The following is a 24,400-nucleotide window of genomic DNA, read 5'->3' on the forward strand; positions in this document are numbered from 1 at the left end:
TCCGCCAGAGCGAGTGCGATCCAAGTATAGAAACAGAGCGAGCTGGATCCACTGCTCTTTCCGCCAGAGCAAGTGCGATCCAAGTACAGCAAGAGAGAGATGGAGATCAGACGGATCCACAGCACTAGCGCAAGGCGAGTGCGATCCAGGCAAGACAGATCAGATGAGATAGCTGGTAGCAACCGCTGCTCCAGCTATACTCATAGAACAAAGATCAGAACGACTTCCTGTCGACTACCGCTGGGACAGGACAATCGCAATAGACAAACAAAACAGATATGCAATCCTAACTGCACTAGGGAACCTGCCTAGTGCAGTCCCAGGAATTACTCTAGGCTAATCTTCAAACAATGAGCAAGGCTGACACTCCAGGGGCCTGATTCACAAAGCGGTGATAACTCAGTTATCACGCCTAAAAGACTTTAGGCGTGATAACCTTTGCACCACTTAGTTATCACCGATTTGTGCTGCTCTTCGCGTGAAGCTCCCGCGCGCAAAACTTTGCGCGCGCAACCGCGCACGCGCAAAGTCCCATAGGGCTTAATGGACGCTGCGCGCGAAGCAGGGGCGCTGTGCGCGGTTGCGCGCGCAAATTCGCGCGACTTTCTTCTTATCATGCCTAAACTGAGTTTAGGCGTGATAAAGGGCTTTTCACTCGCGTGCAAACACTTTGCACCGCTTTGTGAATCAGGCCCCAGGAGTGTTACACAGGACTAACCCTTATGACTAGCCCAGGTCTGTGATATCACATGGTATATATAGAGCAAGCCTACAAAGGATGTGGCTAGGCAATCTGCATGACAAACGTATGCAAATTCCTCAGCAGCAAGCTGCAAAACTGACAAAAGGTCTCTCTTCCAGAGACCTGCAGAATGCAGACCTGAACAGTGGTCAAAAAGCTGCCTGCCTGCGCAGGCAGCCGAGCGGATCCTCACAATTACCCTGCATTTCATCTTTGCTCTGAAACATTATTTACAGCACATTATATGCAGCCAGCATTTTTTTTTACTAGACCAGCATTGGAAGGATTACACACAGAGCATTAAAGTTCAGTGCAGTGAAATGCAGACGCATCCAAACTTTAGATAATGTTATCTTGTGTTTACTTAAATGTATCAAGTGAGGAATGTGACACATTCTCTGACTGTGGAGAAGCTGCTCAACACAGACAGAGAGTCAAAGCATGTCTGCCTGAATGAATGAATGAATAAAACCAGTTATTAATAAAATGCAAAGTCAGCTCCCAAAGCAAAAACTGTACTTTTGGGAACCTATAACTTCTAAATGAATAATAATACTTATGCACAAATGCAAATATGATAAACGTATGGCATATAAAGTAGGAAAGCATGTTTTTATTGAATATTATGTCAGGGTTTTAAACCGCTTTAACTACCAATCTTCCACAACAATACAGTCAGAAGAGCAGAGGAGAGCTGCAAGAGAAAAATGGCCATATCACAACACAGCCCAAGCTGTAATACAGGAGCTGCAGCAGTATAATCCCCAAGATGGCCAGACACGGCGATCTGCACATTAGCACGGAAAGGAAAAACCTGGTAACTACCTGCTCCAGACGCTTTGTGGCTTCTCTCCTCAGCGTGAAGATGAAGCACGCCACTGGTTTTAACTCGGCTCAGAGCGCTGGTAAGCCCCGCCCACTTCCTGCGCATAGAACGCGGAAGTGAGCTTCGGGACACTGCAAGGCGGAAGTGTGCACCCGAGAGTGAAGCCTCCTCTCAATGTACCAGTCGGTGCCCGGATCAATTGAAAAAAGAACCACCTGCACACTTTCCTTCAGTTCTGCACACATCGCCTCTGCCAGTGAGGGACCCCATCCAATACTCTCAGTGAGGCAAAATAGGAGGGCATTGGCCAGAAGAGTCTGAACCTGGCTGGATAGCTGAAAAAAACAGCAAGGTAAAGGCAAAAATTAAAAAGCTTCCCTGAAACAGGGGACAGACCTGAAGTGCGGACAGGAAATAAAAAAGCAGGGAAGCCTTTTAATTTATAGATAGACAGACCTGTATGTTGGGGGCGGGATTTACCCATTCGTATGCTGCCATGGATATAACAAGAATATAGCCTTTCTAAGCACTTTTGCGGAGCGATTGTTTTTTACCCTGAAATTAATGAATACAATGTATTTATTCATCAAAGCGCTCGGGAAATCGCAATACAAATTGCTTTTTCAAGAGCTTTGCAATTTCCCTATACCTTCCATTCAGCTAAAACGCTCAGAAAATGGTACATGTAGCGCATTTGCAATTTTAATAAAATCGAAACGCTCACATGTGAACACTGTCATAGGAAATCATTGCACAAGTGCTTTTAGAGTGATTTCTAAAATCACCAGCGTTTAACCCCCCCCCCCCCCCCCGAAAACGCTCATAGGGCTTGATTCACAAAAGAGTGCTGTTAGCATGGGTGTTTTTGCGCGAAAATTCGCATTTGCGCGCAAAGACGAAAACGCAAAAAATTTGCAATCGCGTGCAAACGCAAAAATTCACGCGAAAACGGCCGTGCTAACAGTTAGCACTCTTTTGTGAATCAAGCCCATAGTGTGAACAAGCTCTCACGGGAATAACCTAGTAATTATAGCCGTGGCTATCCTTCCAGGCAAGGAAAGCATCCAAGCCGCTTTAAATGCAGATATAGTGTTTTCCATAACTACCGTATTTTTCGGACTATAAGACTCACTTTTTCTCCCCCAGAAGTGGCGAGAAAAAGTCCATGAGTCTTATAGTCCGAATGCACCAAATTCTGCCCAGCACCAGTCCCTGCCTGTCCCCTGTCCCTGCATATCTCCTTTTCCCTTTCTACAACATTGCAGGGGATTCTTTTATGCATTGTGGAGTGCATTGTGTGGTGATCGGGTGAACACGTGGCATTAGATTTTGCTGCCATGCGTCCTGGTTACTGATGCCCGCGTGCATCTCCCTACTGCATCTTATGGCAATGCTGGGGACTCTGCGGGCGGTGACTTTGCACATAAATACGGCTAATTGGAGAGATGTATATCGGTAATCTTCCGCTGAACAGGTGCTGGGAGGTCCACGCTCGCAGCTACATTCTCTCTCCCTTCATTTCCGCTTACGTCACTATGCAGAAGTGAAGTGAGAGAGAATGTAGCTGCGAGCACGGACCTCCCAGGGGCTGTTCTGCGGAACATTACTGCTATACATCTCCCCAATGAGCCATCCTTATGCGAAAAGTCACCACCCGTGGAGTCCCCAGCATTGCCGTAAGATGCAGTAGGGAGAATACAAGCGGGCATCAGTAACAAGGAAGTATGGCAGCAAAATCTGATGCCACGTGTTCTCAGAGTCCCGATCTCCCCGCAATGCAGAGTGCAGCGTCTGGCCGCGGCCATCAGATGGTACTGCTTGCAAGTGGATTCCTGGAGATGATCGGCTGCAGAAGGGAGATGGAGGAGAGGAGCGCGCCGGCTAGATCAGGTGAGTTTTCCAGCAGGTGTAGTGTAATGTAGCTGGGGGGAGGAGGCAGTAGGGGATAGTGTAGTGTAGTGAAGTGTAATGCAGCTGGGAGGAGAGTAAGCAGGGGTTATTGTAATGTAGTGTGTAGTGAAGTATAATGTAGCTGGGGGAGGGAGGGGGGCAGCCTGGGATAGGTTAAAGTGTGTAGTGAAAAGTAATGCAGCTGGTGGGGAGGGGCAGCAGGGCTTAGTGTAATGTAGTGTGTAGAGAAGTGTAATGTAGCGGGGGGGGGGGGGGCAACAGGAGTTAGTGTAGGTGGGTAGAGTAGCTTAGAGGCATCTTGGGGCAAAAAGGTCTACAAGACGCCCCTGACACAGACGCATCTAGGTTTAGTATAGATTTTTTTCCCCTGATGTTTGCCCTCTAAATTTAGGTGCGTCTTACAGCCCTGAGCGTCTTATAGTCCGAAAAATACAGTACTTCCTGAGGTAAGATATTCCAGATTGTACCCACTCTCACTGTAAATATACCCATATATAACTAGATGGCAAAAACGTTTTTTTTTCCTCCATACGCAGATCATGTCCCCTAGTCCGTTGTACAACCCTAGGGACAAAAAATCTAATCTGACACACTTTTGCATTGCCGGATGTATTTATAAATGTTAATCAGGTCACCCCTTATTTTCATGTCCTTTTTGTAGTGTGGTACCCGAAACTGGATCCCATACTCCAGATGTGGCCTCACAAGTGATTTATACAGAGGGAGTAGTATATTAGCATCTCAAGATATTATTTCTGTTTTATGCATTCCAGAATGTATTTGCTTTAGCTACACTGCGTGGCATTATATATGATTACTTAACATGTTCTCACCCAGTATTCCCAAGTCCTTCTCCCAATTTTGATGTTCCCAGCATTATGTCATCTCCATACTCCCACTCCATAGAGCCACATTAATCCATGCCACGCACTGATGAGGATCAACCATTCTGAAACAGTTTGTTTGCATGTCTGATTATTGTAGCTCTGTACAATTAACAAGCTGACACATCATTCCAGTGGTTCTGGAGGTGTGGCTAGTTTACAGGGACAACAAATGATAATTTGCTTATTCAGTAGTGATGCATCGTGGGAGACATCAAATGCTCACTCCATCCTGAATTATCGCAAATGCCTTCTGATTTAAGAAGACAAACTTTTTTTTTAATTTTATACGGTGCTCTACCATTGGTTCATCCAAGCTGCATGATTTTACATTTATCAGTATTTAAATTTAATCTGCCATGTGCCTGCCATATGGCCATGTTGTTCCTGTTCCAAGATCCTGTTGTAGTATGTCACTATCCATCTTAGTGTTGATAATTCTGCATAATTCTGTATCATCTGCAAAGATGGCTTCTTTACTCTGTATTTCATCTACTAAATCATTACTACATACATTAAAAAGGATTGGACCAAGTACTGACCCCCGTGGTTCCCCACTGCTAACTTTTCCCCAGTTTTTGTTACATTCCCTATCATTATTTAGTGCAGATTAGGTTCTCTCATTTTTTAGGGCACTAAAGGCATTCCTTTTACACTTAATCATGTCCAGAACAGTATTATTTATTTATACTGGCCTTTGTTAAATCTACAATTTTGATTTATGCAAGGTATGTACAATCTACAATAGTCATTAAAGGACTTCAGAGGCGAACTTAAAAATCAATTTTTTTACTTACTGGGGGCTTCTTCCAGCCCCTCGCATCCATCTCAGTCCCTCAACGCAGCCCCAGTCCTACTCAGTGTCCCTGCTGGCCAGCTGTAAGGAACATGACCCACCAGTGGGGTAGGCTCTTCTGCGCCTGCATCCATGTCATTTGGGGCGTATTGCACCTGCGCAGTAGTTATGCGCCAGATGATGTGGACATGCAGGCATGAGCGTTCACACAGGTGAAGAAGAGCCAACCCCGCCCGGTGGGTCATTGTGGGCGGCCAGCAGTGACACCGAAAAGGACTGGGGCTGCTGCAAGGGACTGAGATGTCTGCTAGAGGCTGGAAAAAGCACAGAGTGAGTACAAAATAGATGTTAACGTTTGCCTCGGAAGTCCTTTAAGAATTTGTTTCAAAGTTTGCCATTTACTTTCAGAGTCCTTGCCCTGTAATTTACTAACCCAGTCTACCAGTCTTATGCTGAATACACGGTGCGTTCGCGCACTCGATTTCCCGCTCGATTCCCGTCGATTAGTTTATTTCCAACATGTCCGATTTGGATTTCGATGGATCATTAGGTCGATTCGCATGCAAAGTATGCCAAATCGACCTAACGATCCATCGAAATCCAAATCGGACATGTTGGAAATAAACGAATCGACGGGAATCGAGCGGGAAATAGCGTGCACGAACGCACCGTGTGTATCCAGCATTGGCGAGTCCCTGAGCTTCATAAAGTTAGACTTTTTAAAATTCATAGTTTTAGTTGTCTCCTTGTTCACAACTCTATTGAATAGTAGGTCTAATGATACTTTCTTATGGTCGCTATTTTCCAAATGTTCTCAAACTTGTACATTAAATATAAAATCTGGTCCATTGGAAATTACCAACTCAAGCAGCGCTTCTCCCCTGGTTGGTTCGGTTACCATCTGAGTCATGTAATGTCTTGCAGTGTTGATATAAATCTGTTACTTTTACTAGAGCAAGTGGCCTCAATTTCCCAGTTAATGTCTGGATAATTGAAATCACCGAAAATTATGACCCCACTTTTTCTTGCAGCTTTTTCAATCTGCTGCAGTAATTGCACTTCCTCTTTGTCATTTATGTGTGTAATTTTATAACAGACCCCGATAAGCAACTGCCAACTCTTATTTCTAGCATGAACACTTACCCATACAAATTCCACGCTGTCACAGTCCTCAGCCATGTCTTCCATCAAAACTGTGTATGGTTCTAATCCATACACTATCCACCGATTAGAAAGAGAATGATCATTGATGGTTAAATAAAATCTGTTATGTTGTGAAGATCATCATTTGACTGTGGCTCTACTTGACTTTGTTTGAAGATCACCTATAGCACATTAGTTATTACTAAATGATTATAATGTCAATTTGCCTTTAGGTCATGTTAGCCTTTTATGCAATATTTAATAGTTTTTGAATAAAAAGGGTTTATGGATATTGCTGGTCCATGATTCAAAGTTACTTAAAGAGACTCCGTAACAAAAATTGCATCCTGTTTTTTATCATCCTACAAGTTCCAAAAGCTATTCTAATGTGTTCTGGCTTACTGCAGCACTTTGTACTATCACAGTCTCTGTAATAAATCAACTTATCTCTCTCTTGTCAGACTTGTCAGCCTGTGTCTGGAAGGCTGCCAAGTTCTTCAGTGTTGTGGTTCTGCTATGAACTCCCCCTTCCAGGCCCCTCTATGCACACTGCCTGTGTATTATTTAGATTAGAGCAGCTTCTCTCTTCTCTCTTATCTTTTACAAGCTGGATAAATCGTCCTCTGAGCTGGCTGGGCTTTCACATAGTGAGGAATTACAGACAAGGGCAAAGCTGTTTGCAAGAAGAAAAGAGCAGCCTGACACTTCAGTGCATGAGATGCAGGGGGAAAGAAACACACAAATGATCTCTTGAGATTCAAAAGGAAGGCTGTATACAGCCTGCTTGTGTATGGATGTATTTTCTATGTGTGGACATACTGTACATCAACCTACTTCCTGTTTTGGTGGCCATTTTGTTTGTTTATAAACAAACTTTTTAAAACTGTTTTTAACCACTTTTAATGCGGCGGGGAGCTGCGAAATTGTGACAGAGGGTAATAGGAGATGTCCCCTAACGCACTGGTATGTTTACTTTTGTGTGATTTTAACAATACAGATTCTCTTTAAAGATGTTTCCATTTGAAATGCTGGAGGGCAGGTCACAAGTACATCTGCAATTTACCCCATAGGTACCATCTATTTTTGAAAAAAAAAAATAAAAAGCATTCTACCGAAAAAAAAAACACTCCGTATTTTAAAGAAAGAATCAGATTTGTCAGAGAACACCAAGAGTAGAAGAAAAGCACATATGGTTTATTATAAACTGATATAAATATGTACATCTTTTTCATGTCACTTGATGAATTTTTCAGCATATATTAAATAAATAGAAAATGCATAAGGTAAACAATGAAATGTGATGAATGTTAATCATTTTAGAAAAAACACAAACCTATGCTAATTTATTAAACAAAAGGCGATTTGTTCTGCACTATAAAGACAGGAAAAATATACCATTAAAAGATCGATCCACATTAAGTTTGTAATATGGACCAAGGAAGTTTGGCATACTATTCATAAAAGAGAAAAGATCCACCATGGAGAAAGTAAAACAAGAGCATTGATACATTTTGTGAAACAGCCTCATTATAAAACCACTCCCACTGCTGCTTAGATGCAGTACAAAACATCCCAGATTTATTAAATGTGCTCCAGTTATGTATTAAAATCTGTTCCCCATCTCGCACATCTATTATAATCAGCTGTCCAAGGCTACAGGCACAGGAGTCACAAAGGAATGGAAAACTCATCAATACTTTCATAAACCGTTATATTTTAAATATAAAAGAACCAGTTCTGGTAAAACCTTTCTTGGAAATCTCCCTTTAACCTGTGAACTTACATTTTACATAACTATTATATGCATAGCCATATCCATGTATCCAATGTATCCACCTATTTCAATTACAATTCAGTAACTTTTACAAACCAGTACTAGAACATACAAACTCTGCTTAAATACCTAACTAAGACTAATGGTATCCTTGCTAACCACATCATTTTGTGATATGTTATGTAAGATACATCACAGTGATTACTTGTGGAGAATCCTTCTACATGTGATATGTTTGTACTTGATATTAACAGTCTTCAAATGGTCAGTGGCCATCTCGACTTTCTCCTGACATTTGTTAATAGTGAGTAAAAATACAGTTTACCTTAAGCGTGATACTCTAATTAAATTGCTGTAACTTTTTGCTTTTGAGGGCATTCTATTGTTAAAAGTCAAAATTCATCTGTGCAATATGATAGAAACTCTGTGGCTAAGCACACATCACCTCCTACAGGAACTTTTTATGTACTGCTTCGAGCTGAAACCACATGTTCTAAATATACAAGAACTATTCCCAGATAAATTGCATTTTTCTTTAAGCTAGCCATAAATACCAGAATACAGTTGGATGTGCATGAACAACCTAATTTCTTACCCGGGCTCTGACCCAAATCATAAACAGAAATGTCTGAATTGGCAAAGCATTCATAGTGAAAGTACCACCACTGAAAAAGCTGGAAAATGTAAAATATATTTGTGTAAGTGGAATATTTGTTCCAAAACAAAATGCACTGTCGTTTTTTTTTGCTATGTAGCTGGGACATACAGTAATCTGACAGCCCTGATCCTCTTATGAACAGGTTTTGGACTAGTCGATCTTCTCATGGGGGAATATCAAGATTTCCTTTATTTATAAAGGCACAGTTGGATAGCAGAGCACCTGCAAAACTAGTATTTATGCGAGTAGGCAGACTGGTTGCCAATGCCATCTTTGTATAGGCTCTTGATACAGAATGCTTTTTAAAATAAAGGAAACTTTAAGAATTCCCCATGAGTTGGACTATCCCAAACTAGTTGGCAAGTGGTTTAGAGCTGTCAGATCAATAATACCTACTATAAGTGTTTTTGTACGGTAACCTGGATAACCGCGCAGGGATAGTTATCTCCCCGCCAGCCTTATGCTGTGGTTGCAAGTCCTTGCAACCCACCATTGTGAGTATATCACTTTCTGAATTTAATTTCCATCTTACCAGATATTACCTCCCCATTTGGCTCCTTGTCTCTCCTTAAGTTTAGGTGACCTTGGGCTTATACAACCACAAGAATCACCCATCTTCGTATCCTACTATAAGTGATACTAATGTAAGAACATTACAGTGCATTTTACTCCCTTATGTATTTTAAATTGTACGTGCTTTGTGATAGTAATCATTTAGGTGATGGCGTAGGGAACCATAAATGGACAATGCTGAAATCAGCTTAGACAAGAAAATGTACCCCAAGAAAATCAGGTATTTTAATTACCCTCCCCCAAAAAGCAAATCTAAAGAGTACTCACAGACATGAGATAATTGACCAAACTCGGCCAATCAGCTAGCATCTCCTGTCTGTGGGTACTATTACTCATCAAATTTCCACTTTATGTTATTTGGCCTCCTGTAAGGTCTACTGAAATAAGTTTTATATATCTTAAACAAGATTTTTTGAAAAAAAGTGATTTATAATGCTACACACATTACCAGTATGTAATTCTTATTGCCCAAAAGCCAGTATATGCAAGATAGGTCTTTCATGATTGTGACCATACAAAATTAAGCCAAATATGTTATTTAACTGGTTCTAAGGAAACGTAACACTATTTATGCTAATCAAGCAAAAGAGAAAGCCAAGACCGAGGAGAAAATTCAAAACTTCAGGACAGATTCCATGTTATCAGTAGCCTTCATTCGTGCCTCTGATCACAATGAGAAGCAGCATTGACTGAAGAGTCTATTCATTTTCTTCATCCACATCATAAAGTTAAAAAGCACCAGATGGTGAAACACCTAGTGCACATCAATGAAAGCAACAAGAATATAAACATCTAGATCCTAGTGCTTTCAGGGCTTTTGCCCTATATAACTTGCAGCCAAGTTAAGTTATATGATATGCCTAGAACAGCGACCAAATTCTTTCTTTGGAATGAAATGGAAGGAATGAAATAAGTAATTATCTGAAATAAAACGTAATTTATCTTTTTAGTCTTTTATACTACGAATTCCAGTTGAAGAATAGTTTACTGGCAGATATTCTCAATTGCAATCGTAAACAAAATCGTAGTTACTAGGCTCCTTTGGAATTGGGGGCGGTGCATCAGGAATCTGTATGTTTTCGAGATCTAGAAGTCGGAGTTTTATTTCCATGCTAAGCAATGTGTCCATATCATTTCTTGTCTGATCACTGATCATGTCTTTTCCAAGTAAGGCATTTAGTCCATCTGTCCAGATGCAGTACTGTGCAGAAACAGAAATATAAGAGTACCGTAAATATAAAACATAAGTTAAAATCTGTTCATTTAAGCAAGGTATTACAAACATGAACATCAATTAAGTTGTTGTTTAGCTAAAATAATTCTCTACAGCCTTGATAACTTGCTGTAGTTTGTACTTGTCACTCACGGAAGGCATTCATGTACCATAAGATGATAGAGAAGCATAAAATTGACTCAATAGTGGCAGAGTAGATGCAAGGGAGTGAGACATGCCAAACCATTTCACTTGGCACAGGAAGAACAGCCATTGTTGAGCCTTTTGTTTTGTGTGTTTTGGAGACTTTCTCTTACCACCCTAGGTCGCTGGAGATGGTGGGGCTCAGGGGGTGAGAGATGGGGACACTGGCATCCTCAGAACCCTCAATGAGAACTGGGTAAAGTTCAGGAGGTTATTTCCAGAAGTCAATAGTTAGCTGAAGTCAAAGGTTTTTCCTGAACTGAAGATTAGCCTATTGTCCTTACACCATTTTAATATGCAGTTTAAATAAGAGCTCAGAGTTAATATGTGGTTGAAAGTGTACCCGAGATGACATGTGACACGATGATACAGACGTGTACATACAGTGGCAAGCATAGAGACACTTATGCTGTGTTAATTTTTTCCCTGCCTGAAAGAGTTAATATTCAGCTATGGAACTCTCAGCCAATCATGGAAATCGGCTGTCATAGGCTTCTGCCTATGAGAGCCGATCGCTCTCCAGTGTCCCAGGGGGACAGCCGTGTCACACGGCTGTCCCCAGTACAGCGCTGCTGGCGATCGTAGCAATGTACATGTAAATAGATGGCGTGGTCAGGGCGGAGCTCCACCCCCCAAGCAGGAGATGCGCGCGCAGCCTGCGTGCCATCTCCTGCATTAGCTGGCCCCAGGACTTTACGCCGATCGGCGTTAGGCGGTCCTGTGGCTGCCGCGGCGGCCACGTCCATCTGCGTGACGCGGTCGTCAGGAGGTTAAAACCACCCAAAAACATTGTTCATACTATGGGCTTGATTCACTTAGACAAATAGCATACCTTATCAAAGTCAACACACCTTATCAGAGTAGCATAGTGAGCGCTACGAATCCGTAGGGGCTCAGGGCAGGACAAGTGGAGCTCTCGTCATTTCCAATTAGCAGGCATAAGTTTGTAGCGCTTGCTATGCTACTCTGATAAGGCGTGTTAACTTTGATAAGGCATGCCATTTGTCTTAGTGAATCAAGCACTATATGTCCAATTCCAGAGTAGTCAAAGTAAGTCATTAATCCATATTTCACTATGTTTAGCACGACTAAACTTACAAACAAATTCAACTTACAAACTCACTCCCAAAACGTAACTTATTTAACCTGTTAAATGTCAGTTTTAACTTGAATTTGTAAGCACAGCAAGGTAATGTACCACACTGGAGTTTGAGCATAGGGGAGATGGTTAGCGAACCCTGAGGGAGGTAGATCTTATATCATGGCTGGTGCCTGAAGGAAAGGTTATGTAGAGAAGCTGGAGACTGATGTAGAGAAAGAGGACTGGGGTAAATCAGTTTGCTCAAAGCTTGGTGAGCAAATAAAATAGCCTGGCACCGAGACAAAACAATGTAAAATTTTCTTAACGCAAATGAAAAAAAAAATGCATACAATTTTATTGCCACTGGGTTTTCATCAGATTTACCCACGACACCATATTTTCTACTAGCTCAGAATTTCATAAGATGAGACAGCTGAAGAGAACAAAGAATGAAGAACGCACCCTCTCCCAGTCTGTACCCATGATGCAATCATCCAAGTTCTGAATCTTGAAAGGATGGGAGGAGGCACACCCCAGATGTGATATGCTAAAAACAGCTTAAAATGGTGAAGTGGCCTTACCTCAAAGAAGTGAACTAATAGCTAAAGTTGAAAGTGACAATGTTTATTGGAAAGACTACAGACAACGCTTTCATTATCTGAGTCCAGTTTTCTCAGGTCAATATAAGTGTTTTATTGGGTAAGCAAATAGTTTGGAGAGCCAAAATGCATCATCTGCAGTTACATAGTTTGGTTGAAAAAGACAATTGCCCAACTCCATTTAGAAAAAAAAATGTAAAAAAATCCTTCCGGACTCCAAGTGGCAGTCAATAAAATCCCTGCGATCAACTTTACTGGGAATTAACTAGTAACTATAGCTATGGATGTCCTTCAATGCAAGGAAAGCATCTAAACCTCTTTTAAATGCAGATCTAGAATTAGTCATAAATATTTCCTGTGGTAAATATTCCACATTTTAACAACTTTTTTTTGTAAAGAACCCCTTTCTACCCCCTCTGATGTATTTATACATGTAAATCAGGTCACCCTTTAGCTGTAGTATTTACACGCTAATAAACCCAGTTTGTCAAACCTTTCTTGGTAAGTGAAACCTTCCATCCCCCTGTTTAATTTAGTTGCCAGTCCTTGTAACTGTTCTAGTATGATAATGTCCTTACTATAGTGTGGTGCCCAAAACTGTATTCCATACTCCAGATATAGCCTTACAAGTGATTTATACAGAGGGAGTAGTATACTAGCATATTATGATTTTTTTTCCCAGTTTTATGCAATTGCCAATGAATATGGATGTTTAACTTGCTATCAACCAGTATTCCCAAATCCTTCTTCAAGTCTGATATTCCCTCTGATATTTATTATCTCATATTTTGTTCTACCGTTGGCGCATCAAAGGTGCATGACCTTACATTTATCTATATTACATTTCATCTGCCCCCTGTTTTGCCCATGCAGTCCTGCTGTTGAGAGCCTGATGTAAAATTTCACTATCTTGCTTAGGTTTTTTAATTCTTCTTAATTTTGTAACATCTGGAAAGATGAAACATTACTCTGTATTCCATCCGCTAGATCAATAATAGATTAAAAAGAATTGTACCTAGAAATGACCCTTCCGGAAACCCCATTGCTAACAGTTTCCTATTTTGAATAAAACCCATTTACTACTATGTTTCTTTCTTTTTGTGTTAATTCTATTGCTTTGAAAAATGTTTTCACCCCAAAAGGCATCCTACTTAAAATTGAAAAATTAATCGTAAAAACAGTTTGTGTAGGGTCTCACAAAGCTCCAAAGACAAATCTATTGTTTCAACTCATTTTCATGAAAAGAATACTTAGCAATAGACTGATCTCCTTTTCTATTAGTGCCCTTAACCCCCTTGGCGGTATGAAAAATACCGCCAGGGGGCAGCGCATCAGTTTTTTTTAAATTTTTTTTTTTTAAATCATGTAGCGAGCCCAGGGCTCGCTACATGATAGCCGCTGCTCAGCGGCATCCCCCCAGCCCCGCCGATCGCCTCCGGCGATAGGCGATCAGGAAATCCCGTTCAAAGAACGGGATTTCCTGGAGGGCTTCCCCGTCGCCATGGCGACGGGGCGGAATGACGTCACCGACGTCAGGACGTCATTGGGAGACCCGATCCACCCCTTGGCGCTGCCTGGCACTGATTGGCCAGGCAGCGCTCGGGGTCTGGGGGGGGGGGGGGGGGCCGCGCGCCGCACCGGATAGCGGCGATCGGGTGCGCGGCGGCGGCGATCGGGGTGCTGGCGCAGCTAGCAAAGTGCTAGCTGCGTCCAGCAAAAAAAAAAATTATGTAAATCGGCCCAGCAGGGCCTGAGCGGCACCCTCCGGCGGCTTACCCCGTGTCACACACGGGGTTACCGCTAAGGAGGTTAATGGTTACCTGAGGTGATATTTGACATTATGAAATAGACATGTATATGTACAGTGCTTAGCACACAAATAACTATGCTGTGTTCCTTTTTTTCTCTCTCTGCCTGAAAGAGTTAAATATCAGGTATATAAGTGGCTGTCTCAGTCCTGACTCAGACAGGAAGTGCTACAGTGTGACCCACATTGATAATAAATTCCAACTATAAAACACTTTACTAGCAGACAATGGCTTCTGAGAGCAGGAAAGAGATAAAAAGGGCCAATGGTTCATAGATTTTAGCTCTGGCATACTTCAATGAATGTGTCATTGAGCAAAAACAATAAAACAGTTAAATGTAAAAAGTAGATTTAAACATAAAATAAAGCTGTGGAATATATTAAAACGTCATTTTTAGGAGAAGGAATATAGATACAATCTTATTTCATTCGTTTTTCGCCTCGGGTGCCCTTTAAATGCTTAACTGTTGAATTCAATTTTCTTCATTTTTCTAAAAATATATACTAAATAAGGCAATAGATACTCAAGATTGATTGTTGAGATTTCTGTTCATGAAATACCGTATTTTTCGGACTAGAAGACGCACTTTTTCTCCCGCTGAAGTGGGGGGAAAAGTCAGTGCATCTTATAGTCCGAATGTACGGTCAGAAGTCCCCCACAAGCAGGTGCAGGGTGTACCGGCAGCCCTCACCTATCCAGCTGCGGGCTCCGAGTACTGCATCCTGCTTCCATGTGCACTCTGGCTCTCCTCCTACAGCTCATCAGCGGCTCTGACCCTGCAAGGGCTCCGGCTCCATGCCGCTGATGTTTTGCCTTCACCATCGCTGACCGGGTAACATTGCAGTCACGTGGGCCATCAGCTGGGGCTGCCCACGTAACTCCAGGTTCTGGAGCAGCCTGGCTCCTGCGTCCCATCTTCACTACTGCCGCTGCCCGGACCCAGGAAGCTGAGCTGCCCATGTGTGACTCCAGCTCCTGCTGTTCAATGCCGCCCACCACCGATGCTGACATCACCGCCGCTGACCAGATGTTTTCACCACCGCCGCCGCCCAGACCCAGGAACATTGGCAGCTGAGCTTCCTCTCTGGACACCACCAATAATGCTTTCACCGCCGCCGCCCAGACCCAGGAACATCGCAGCTCAGTCACATGTGCCATCAGCTGGAGCTGCCCACGTGACTCCGGCTCATGCAGCAGCCTGGCCTGTGTCCCATCTCTTGCACTGATGTCCCTGCTTCACAGCATGACCCTGCCACTCTAAAGAGGACCCAGGATGCCATCCCTAGGCTATCAGCAATAGCCCAGTACCTTCAACCTCTCCCCAAGGATAGGTAAGTATGAGAAATGCATTTGTAACTTAGTGTAGGCAGTGGGGGTATTGTAGCTTAGTGTAGGCAGTGGGAGTATTGGAGCTTAGTGTAGGCAGTGGGGGTATTGTAGCTTAGTGTAGGCAGTGGGGGTATTGGAGTTCAGTGTAGGCAATGGGTGTATGTTGGCTTAGTGTAGGCAATGGGTGTATTGGAGCTTAGTGTAGGCAAGTAGGCATTTGTAGCTTAGTGTAGGCAGTGGGGGCATTTGTAGCTTAGTGTAGGCAATGTGTGCATTGTAACTTAGTGTAAGTTTTGGGGCCAGCAGGGGTTAGTGTAATTAGCGGAGCCGCAGGGGTTAGTGTAGCTTTGCAGTGTAGATTAGAAAGAGACAGTTTGGGGGAAAGGTCCATAAGATGCCCCTGCACTATAAATGCACCAGGTTTAGTATTTGTTTTTTTCCCTGATTTTTGCCTTCTAAACCTAGGTGCGTCTTATACTCTGGAGTGTCTTATAGTCCGAAAAATACGGTAACCCCCACAGATACTTTTTCAAATACCTCAAATATTTATTTTAGACTCCATAACCAAGCAAACTTACAAGCATTAAATTACAAAAAAGCCCTAAAAAAATGTGACCCTAAATTTCTCCGAGAATATGAAGGTAACCAGTGAAACTGGAGTTACTCATCCCAAATAATCTTAACATAAAGTGTAATCATACAAGAGATTCACGATGAGTATAGAGTGAAGTTGTGCCTGCAGGAGCCGCAAGTGTGTTTCCTTCAAAAAGGACAAGGTTGACTGAAAGAACATGCTTAGCTTTTACTTCAGTAAATATTTCAAAGGTTACTTTAAAGAGAAACTCCGACCAAGAATTGAACTTTACCCCAATCAGTAGCTGATACCCCTTTTACATGAGAAATCTAATCCTTTTCACAAACAGACCATCAGGGGGCGCTGTATGGCTGATATTGTGGCGAAACCACTCCCACAAGGAAATTCTGAGTATGTACTCTTGGCAGTTTCCTGTTGTGAACCTTGCTGCATTGTGGGAAATAACTGTTAACAGTTGTTGCTCCTGCACTCCCGGGGATAGCTGAGACATTCGGGACTCGTCTGTGATTACCAGTCTTTAATCTTTTTCAGACTGCGGTCTCATATCGTATGAGGGTCGACATGTGATGTGTATGTATACTGTATGCCTCTGAGAAAGCGGTCTTTGACCATAAAACACGTGTCAGGCAGTCGTTTTTGTGATTTGGAAATCCGAAATTGTGTTTACCTGTGTGTCTGCAATCATAAAAAAAATTCAAAGAAGATTTAAAGACTATATTGTTCATTTAAAGCCCCGTATTTATTCATATGGAATTTGTACTAGATTGTATTTAGGGGTGGAACTACACTACTTCGTTTTTATTGTGTATGGGTTTTGTTTACAGTTGTTTCCAACTGCCAAAAAAGCATGCAGCAGCTACATCACCTGCCAACAGTAAAAATGTCACCATGTAATAAATGTCAGAATGTAAATAAGGGATATAAAAGATTATACAATGGGCAAACACTGACTAAATCATTTATACATACATATTGTAGAAATGAAGCACATTTTTATTATAATATTTTCACTGGAGTGCCTCTTTAAGCTAATTTAGCTTAGTTTCATAGTTAATTTGGTTTGAAAAAAAAAAAAAAAAAGACATCCATGTATCAAGTTCAACTGTAAAGAAAAAAGAAGATTACCCCTGCCCTGAACCTGCACATACAGTGATGTGAAAAACTATTTGCCCCCTTCCTGATTTCTTATTCTTTTGCATGTTTGTCACACTTAAATGTTTCTGCTCATCAAAAAACGTTAACGATTAGTCAAAGATAACATAATTGAACACAAAATGATGGTTTTTATTATTTAGTAAGAAAAAAAACTCAAAACCTGTGTGAAAAAGAAATTGTCCCCTGAACCTAATAACTGGTTGGGCCACCCTTAGCAGCAATAACTGCAATCAAGCGTTTGCGATAACTTGCAACGAGTCTTTTACAGTGCTCTGGAGGAATTTTGGCCCACTCATCTTTGCAGAATTGATGTAATTCAGCTTTATTTGAAGGTTTTCTAGCATGAACCGCATTTTTAAGGTCATGCCACAACATCTCAATAGGATTCAGGTCAGGACTTTGACTAGGCCACTCCAAAGTCTTCATTTTGTTTTTCTTCAGTCATTCAGAGGTGGATTTGCTGGTGTGTTTTGGGTCATTGTCCTGCTGCAGCACCCAAGATCGCTTTAGCTTGAGTTGACGAACAGATGGCCGGACATTCTCCTTCAGGATTTTTTGGTAGACAGTAGAATTCATGGTTCCATCTATCACAGCAAGCCTTCCAGGTCCTGAAGCAGCAAAACAACCCCAGACCATCATACTACCACCACCATATTTTACTGTTGGTATGATGTTCTTTTGCTGAAATGCTGTGTTACTTCTACGCAGGATCGGACTAAGCCACAGTAGTACAGTTTTTTCCCTCGGTGGGCCCTGCCTCCAGGTCTCTGGTGGGCCCCCCTCCTTGTCAGACAGAGCTCCAATTGCTGCCTGCAGCACAAAAATTCTCTTCTCAGTGCTGTAATCACTCATGCTGAGAGCAGTGGCGTAGCTAAGGAGCTGTAGGCCTCTATGCAAATTTTACAATGGGCCCCCCCTAGCACTCTATACATAACAATTGATATGACGCACCAAAACCTGCCAATGGCAACTACAGTGTCAGAGGTGCAAGAAGGGGATGAAAAATAGCTGGTTAATGATTACCACTGTTCAAAGTATCTATAGAAGTGATTATTATGAGCACAGAACCAATAGAGAGAGAGGTTATACTGTAGTTGAGGGAGGGCCCTTCGGCGCCCCTTTGGCCCAAGGGCCCCGATGCAGTCACAACCTCTGCGGTCGCAACCTCTGCAAAGAAGGACATTTATTTATATTGAACAAGGGGACTCTATGCAAAGTTTTGCTGGGCAGCAGTGTCTCTGAATTACAATGCTGCTAAGATCATGTACATTTGGCCCTGTCCATAATACATCATGACCACGCCCACCTTCCGATGCATGGTCATGCCCTTTTTTCACCGCAATCATGGGATGTGTGGGCCCCAGGTTGAAATTTCTTTGGTGGGCCCCCAGTGTCCCAGTCTGACCCTGCTTCTACGCCAGATGTAACGGGACACGCACCTTCCAAAAAGTTCAACTTTTGTCTCGTCGGTCCACAAGGTATTTTCTCAAAAGTCTTGGCAATCATTGAGTTTTTTTTACCAAAATTGAGACGAGCCTTAATGTTCTTTTTGCTAAAAAGTAGTTTGCGCCTCCTTGGATATCTGCCATGCAGGCCGTTTTTTCCCAGTCTCTTTCTTATGGTGGAGTCATGAACACTGACCTTAATTGAGGCAAATGAGGCCTGCAGTTCTTTAGATGTTGTCCTGGGGTCCTTTGTGGCCTCTCGGATAAGTTTTCTCTGCACTCTTGGGGTAATTTTGGTCGGCTGGCCACTCCTGGGAAGGTTCATCACTGTTCCATGTTTTTGCCATTTGTGGATAATGGCTCTCACTGTGGTTCGCTGGAGTTCCAAAGCTTTAGAAATGGCTTTATAACCTTTACCAGACTGATAGATCTCAATTACTTTTGTTCTCATTTGTTCCTGAATTTCTTTGGATCTTGGCATGATGTCTAGCTTTTGAGGTGCTTTTGGTCTACTTCTCTGTGTCAGATAGCTCCTATTTAAGTGATTTCTTGATTGAAACAGGTGTGGCAGTAATCAGGCCTGGGGGTGACTACAGAAATTGAACTCGGGTGTGATAAACCACAGTTAAGTTATTTTTTAACAAGGGGGGCAATCACTTTTTCACACAGGGCCATGTAGATTTGGAGTTTTTTTTCTCACTAAATAATAAAAACCATAATTTAAAACTGCATTGTGTGTTCAATTATGTTATCTTTGACTAATAGTTAACGGTTTTTGATGAGCAGAAACATTTAAGTGTGACAAACATGCAAAAGAATAAGAAATCAGGAAGGGGGCAAATAGTTTTTCACATCACTGTATTCCAGTTGATTAGTTTCAGTTTACTTTTTTGTAATATACATTCCTTAAAGCCCTAGTTCACCCTCCCACATTTTTCAATGTTTGTAACGCTGGATATAAACCATGTCATTCTTCACAGAATATTCGGTACTTATCCGTTAGCCGGGCGCATCCGGCAGGTGGCGCTAATTACTATTCCCCCTCCAGGCCGACATGGATAGTAGGGAAAGATGTAACTCTGGTGGAGTTTTGTCGCCACCTAGAGGATGCGCCCGGCTAACGGATAAGTACCGAATATTCATATGAAAGCAGCCATACCAAACAAGCCTTTTGGAAAAGTCATGTGACCCAGGTTACACTGCGGATCGTTCAGAAACAGCCTTATCAGTTCGCCGACAGCGCGTACACATGTGCTACTGTTGGCTGAACATCCGCCCAGTGGGCGGGCCTGATGGACATGTCGTTGGTGGCAGTAGTGCGTGTGTACGTACCTTTAGATATTTTCAATTTGTGGCCAGCAATGGAGCTACAGCTTTGCAGTATCATCTATACTGCCCACTTCCGCCATGCTCAGTGTGTACTGCAGTATTTAACCATTTCCACATCCATTTAAGAGAATTTATAAAAGCCAATTGTAATCACCGTGCCATGCCAGCAACAAAAACATCTAGCGGTTTTATTATTTCATTGATTTATTCACCCAATGGATTTGTGAAGTGTTAATGTTTTTGTTACATGGGACAGGGAGGAGCTAGCAGGAATCGACAACAGAGCTGAGCAGTAACTGTTGTGAGGTCCACAAACATTAAGGCTCCCTGCACACTGCATGCGATTCCGATTTTAAATCGTTTTTTACATCCGATTCCGATTTTTAATCGTTATTGCATGCTGCGTTTTTTCCTCCGTTTTCTGTTGATTGCATTCAGGGAAAATCGGAATTGCAAAACAGATTTGCAGTGTGCAGGGAGCCTTAATCTCTTAGCAGCATGTGGAGGAAGTGAATAGGGCCAACCGATCAGCCCAGCGTTTATAGTGCTAGACTAGCTGGTGCCCTCTCTTAGCTTTTCCTTCACTACCTCATGTTGGCAATGATGGGATAGACAGAGAACCTCGGAAAAGATACAAACTTCTGTTTTCTTTTACAGTTTACAAAATTCAGCAAGCCAGGTAACAGTTTTATGTGCAATGCACAACTCCTTGTGCATTGCATGTTATGATATATGATTTTCCAACATGAGTCTAAACTAGGTCTTTAAATGACAAACTACACGTGTAATATTCATTGAAACACATAACATGCATTTATCTACACTAAACCTGTTTTTATAATATTAATAATGCTTATAAGCACCTTTATTATTTAAAATATCATCTTACCTCATGTTTGTCTGGAGCAATAAAATTTAATTGACAGTTGGAATCATACATGATTGAAAATGCCAGCTCAAGTACTTCCTGAAAAGATAAGAGATAAGCTGGTATAATTTAAAGAGAAATACACTGGCATGCCCAGAATGCATCACCTTTTATTTAATCACATTAAAGAGGAACTTCAGCCTAAACAAACATACTGTCATTAAGCTACATTAGTTATGTTAATTAAAATATAGATAGGTTATATAATCTCTTACCCACTCTGTTTTAAAAGAACAGGCAACTGTTTAGCAGGCCAAACACTGGCTCGATTCGCGGCCGTTTCGACAGCAGATTCGATCCTGGGATCGAATCTGCTGCCAATCGTTCGCGGTAAACGCAGCCGCCGATCCGATTTCCTCCCGAAATCGGATCGGTCCGTCGATCGCGCCGTGCGGGAAATTACCCTCGATCGCCCGCGGGTAAAGTGCGCGTCGCTAGCGGCGGCCGATCCGATCAAGTATACATTACCTGAGGCTGGCTCCCGGGCGTCTTCTCCGCGCTGCACGGCTCTGTTCCAGCTCCATCCATCCCGGCGCTTCCTGTGTCACTGCAGTGACCAGGAAGTTCAAATAGAGGGCGCTCTATTTGAACTTCCTGGTCACGGAGTAACACAGGAAGCGCCGGGATGGAGCCGGAACAGAGCCGTGCAATGCGGAGAAGATGCCCGGGAGCCAGCATCAGGTAATGTATACGGGGGGGGGGGGGGGGGACAGGAGCAGCTCAGCAGATGGTGAATCGGTTTCAGGCTGAAATCGATTCACAATCTGTTTGCAGTAAAGGCAGCCATATGATCCCTCTCTGATCAGATTCGATCAGATAGGGATCTGTCAGCTGGTCGATCTAATGGCACATCGACCAGTGTATGGCCACCTTTAGATTTCATGAGGGCAGCTATCTTTTTGGTTGAAAGGAGGTGACAGAGAGCATGAGACACAGTTCCGACTGTCCTGACTAACCCCTCCCAGTTACTAGGCAACGTGAACAACAACATAGGAAATCCCATCATGCTTTGCACAGCATCAGGGAAAAAAAGCCGGGCAGTTTTCTTTGATGGGTGGAGCTTAGCTAAAAATGCAGCTAAAAATGATGCTTTGGTAAGAAAAACAAAGTTCTGATGCTGTGAAACTGTTAAAGAAACACCAAACCTTTTCAGTTCTGCTGAGTAGATTTTTAGTCCGGAGGTTCACTTTAAACTTTATCTGCTATTTGCTTATGGTCCTGATATCAAGCCTTCAGTAGCTGGAGTATGATAGAGTGTTGATAATTCTACATAATTTTGTATTATATGAAAACATGGAAATGCTGCTTTTTGCTTAATTTATTAGGCGATTAATAGATGGACTGGAAAGAAATAGACCTAGCACTTTCCCATGTTGAGTATGATCCGTTAACCATAATCTTTGCCTTTTGTCCCTAAAGGTGTCTATTAACCTCACTGGTGTTCAATTTTTGCAGGATTTCTGTGAAAAAAGCGGTTCAATTTATATGTATGAAATGTTTGGCTGCAACTTACCAAAATGTGACAAGAAAGGGTGTAGCATATATTTTGAGAATAAGTTGCAACCACAAAACCATGTAAAGGAAATTCAAATTTCTAAGTTTAATAACCACAAACCGACGCGTGCACATTTTTTAACGCAAATGCAGCATTTTGATCCACATTTTCCCATTGTCTGAGGCAACCCTGGAAGAAACAGGATCGTTTAGCACCCGTACTCCTGTACTGCAGGGGTAAAAAGTGACGATCGCCAGGGAAACAGCCGCATGTTGATCGCAAAAGATCCGACATGCCGGTTCTTTAGGGCCCTCTTCCACTGGCTGCGATCTGCTTCAAAAACCGGATTGCAGCCGTTTTGTCAATCGCAAGAACACTGCAATTTATATGGATATATGTAATATGTATATTTGTATATTATATAATGTATAAATATGTATAGTTACATGTTCATTTCCCATTAGTGCACGCCATTTTTTCCCAAATGCAATGGCTTGTGCAATCATGCTATATTCCAGACAGCTAAAAGGCGCAATTGCGGCAAGTTGGAAAGACATAGGCTAGAAAGACCATCGCTGCAGTAATTATAGGGGACTGCAGGACAAGTCTGGCTTGTCCTTAAAGAGACTCCGTAACAAAAATTGCATCCTGTTTTTTATCATCCTACAAGTTCAAAAAGCTATTCTAATGTGTTCTGGCTTACTGCAGCACTTTGTACTATCACAGTCTCTGTAATAAATCAACTTATCTCTCTCTTGTCAGACTTGTCAGCCTGTGTCTGGAAGGCTGCCAAGTTCTTCAGTGTTGTGGTTCTGCTATGAATGCCCCCTTCCAGGCCCCTCTATGCACACTGCCTGTGTATTATTTAGATTAGAGCAGCTTCTCTCTTCTCTCTTATCTTTTACAAGCTGGATAAATCGTCCTCTGAGCTGGCTGGGCTTTCACATAGTGAGGAATTACAGACAAGGGCAAAGCTGTTTGCAGGAAGAAAAGAGCAGCCTGAAACTTCAGTGCATGAGAGATGCAGGGGGAAAGAAACACACAAATGATCTCTTGAGATTCAAAAGGAAGGCTGTATACAGCCTGCTTGTGTATGGATGTATTTTCTATGTGTGGACATACTGTACATCAACCTACTTCCAGTTTTGGTGGCCATTTTGTTTGTTTATAAACAAACTTTTTAAAACTGTTTTTAACCACTTTTAATACGGCGGGGAGCGGTGAAATTGTGACAGAGGGGAATAGGAGATGTCCCCTAACACACTGGTATGTTTACTTTTGTGTGATTTTAACAATACAGATTCTCTTTAACTCGAATAGCAACATGTTGATCATTAAGGGCCCTTTTCCACTATAAGCGCAATGGCAATCACGCTTGTAGTGGAAAAAGGCCCTTAGTGATCATTCCCCTGATGACGGCGGAAAGCCGAAACTAGTCGGGACGAGAGCGGGCAACACTACACTGATCGATATTTTATGTAGTACCACACGGAGTGGGAAGCGCTTATTGCCGAGGGGGTTCCTACTGGAGTAGGACCCTCTAGATGTGAGTTATCGCATTGTGTTTTAATCCATATATTCCAATAAAATCTGATATTTTATTACTCCACTGAGAGAATCCATATCCTCTTTTTTCGTGCACTGAGCTGCACTTTTAGGAGAGGAAGATTATTGGGATCTCTGGAGGTGGAATCATCTTATCCAAGGGTGTACCATACAGCGCTGCTGCATCTGTTGACATACCTTAGTGATCATTGTTCGACTGCTATACACACGCTGGTCTGACGCCCAATTCTCAGGCATGGCGTTCGTTATGGTTTGCAATGGCCAAGTTCAGACCAGAGAGGCAATAAACTGTAATTTTCCCTTTTTTTTAGTATTAGATTCAATACAAATGTTTGTATTGAATTTT

General features: G+C 42.3%; 1 protein-coding gene across 9 annotated transcripts in view; it reads right to left on the reverse strand.

The window, feature by feature from the left end:
• Positions 1–7,581: 7,581 nt before the first annotated feature.
• Positions 7,582–24,400, reverse strand: part of ELMO1 (engulfment and cell motility 1) — an 818,731-nt gene continuing 801,912 nt past the window's right edge. For 4 of the 9 annotated variants that reach the window (XM_068236404.1, XM_068236407.1, XM_068236408.1 and 1 more), the window contains 2 exons: positions 20,955–21,032; positions 7,587–10,508 (listed from right to left, as the gene is read on the reverse strand). In XM_068236404.1, the coding sequence (XP_068092505.1) occupies positions 10,308–10,508; positions 20,955–21,032 (279 nt within the window). In that variant the 3' untranslated portion in view covers positions 7,587–10,307. Of the gene's footprint in view, positions 10,509–20,954; positions 21,033–24,400 lie in introns of all 9 variants that reach the window. The other 5 variants (XM_068236401.1, XM_068236400.1, XM_068236402.1 and 2 more) reach the window with 3 other exon arrangements.

The sequence above is a fragment of the Hyperolius riggenbachi genome, chromosome 5 (assembly GCF_040937935.1).
Source record: "Hyperolius riggenbachi isolate aHypRig1 chromosome 5, aHypRig1.pri, whole genome shotgun sequence".
Lineage (NCBI taxonomy): Eukaryota > Metazoa > Chordata > Amphibia > Anura > Hyperoliidae > Hyperolius > Hyperolius riggenbachi.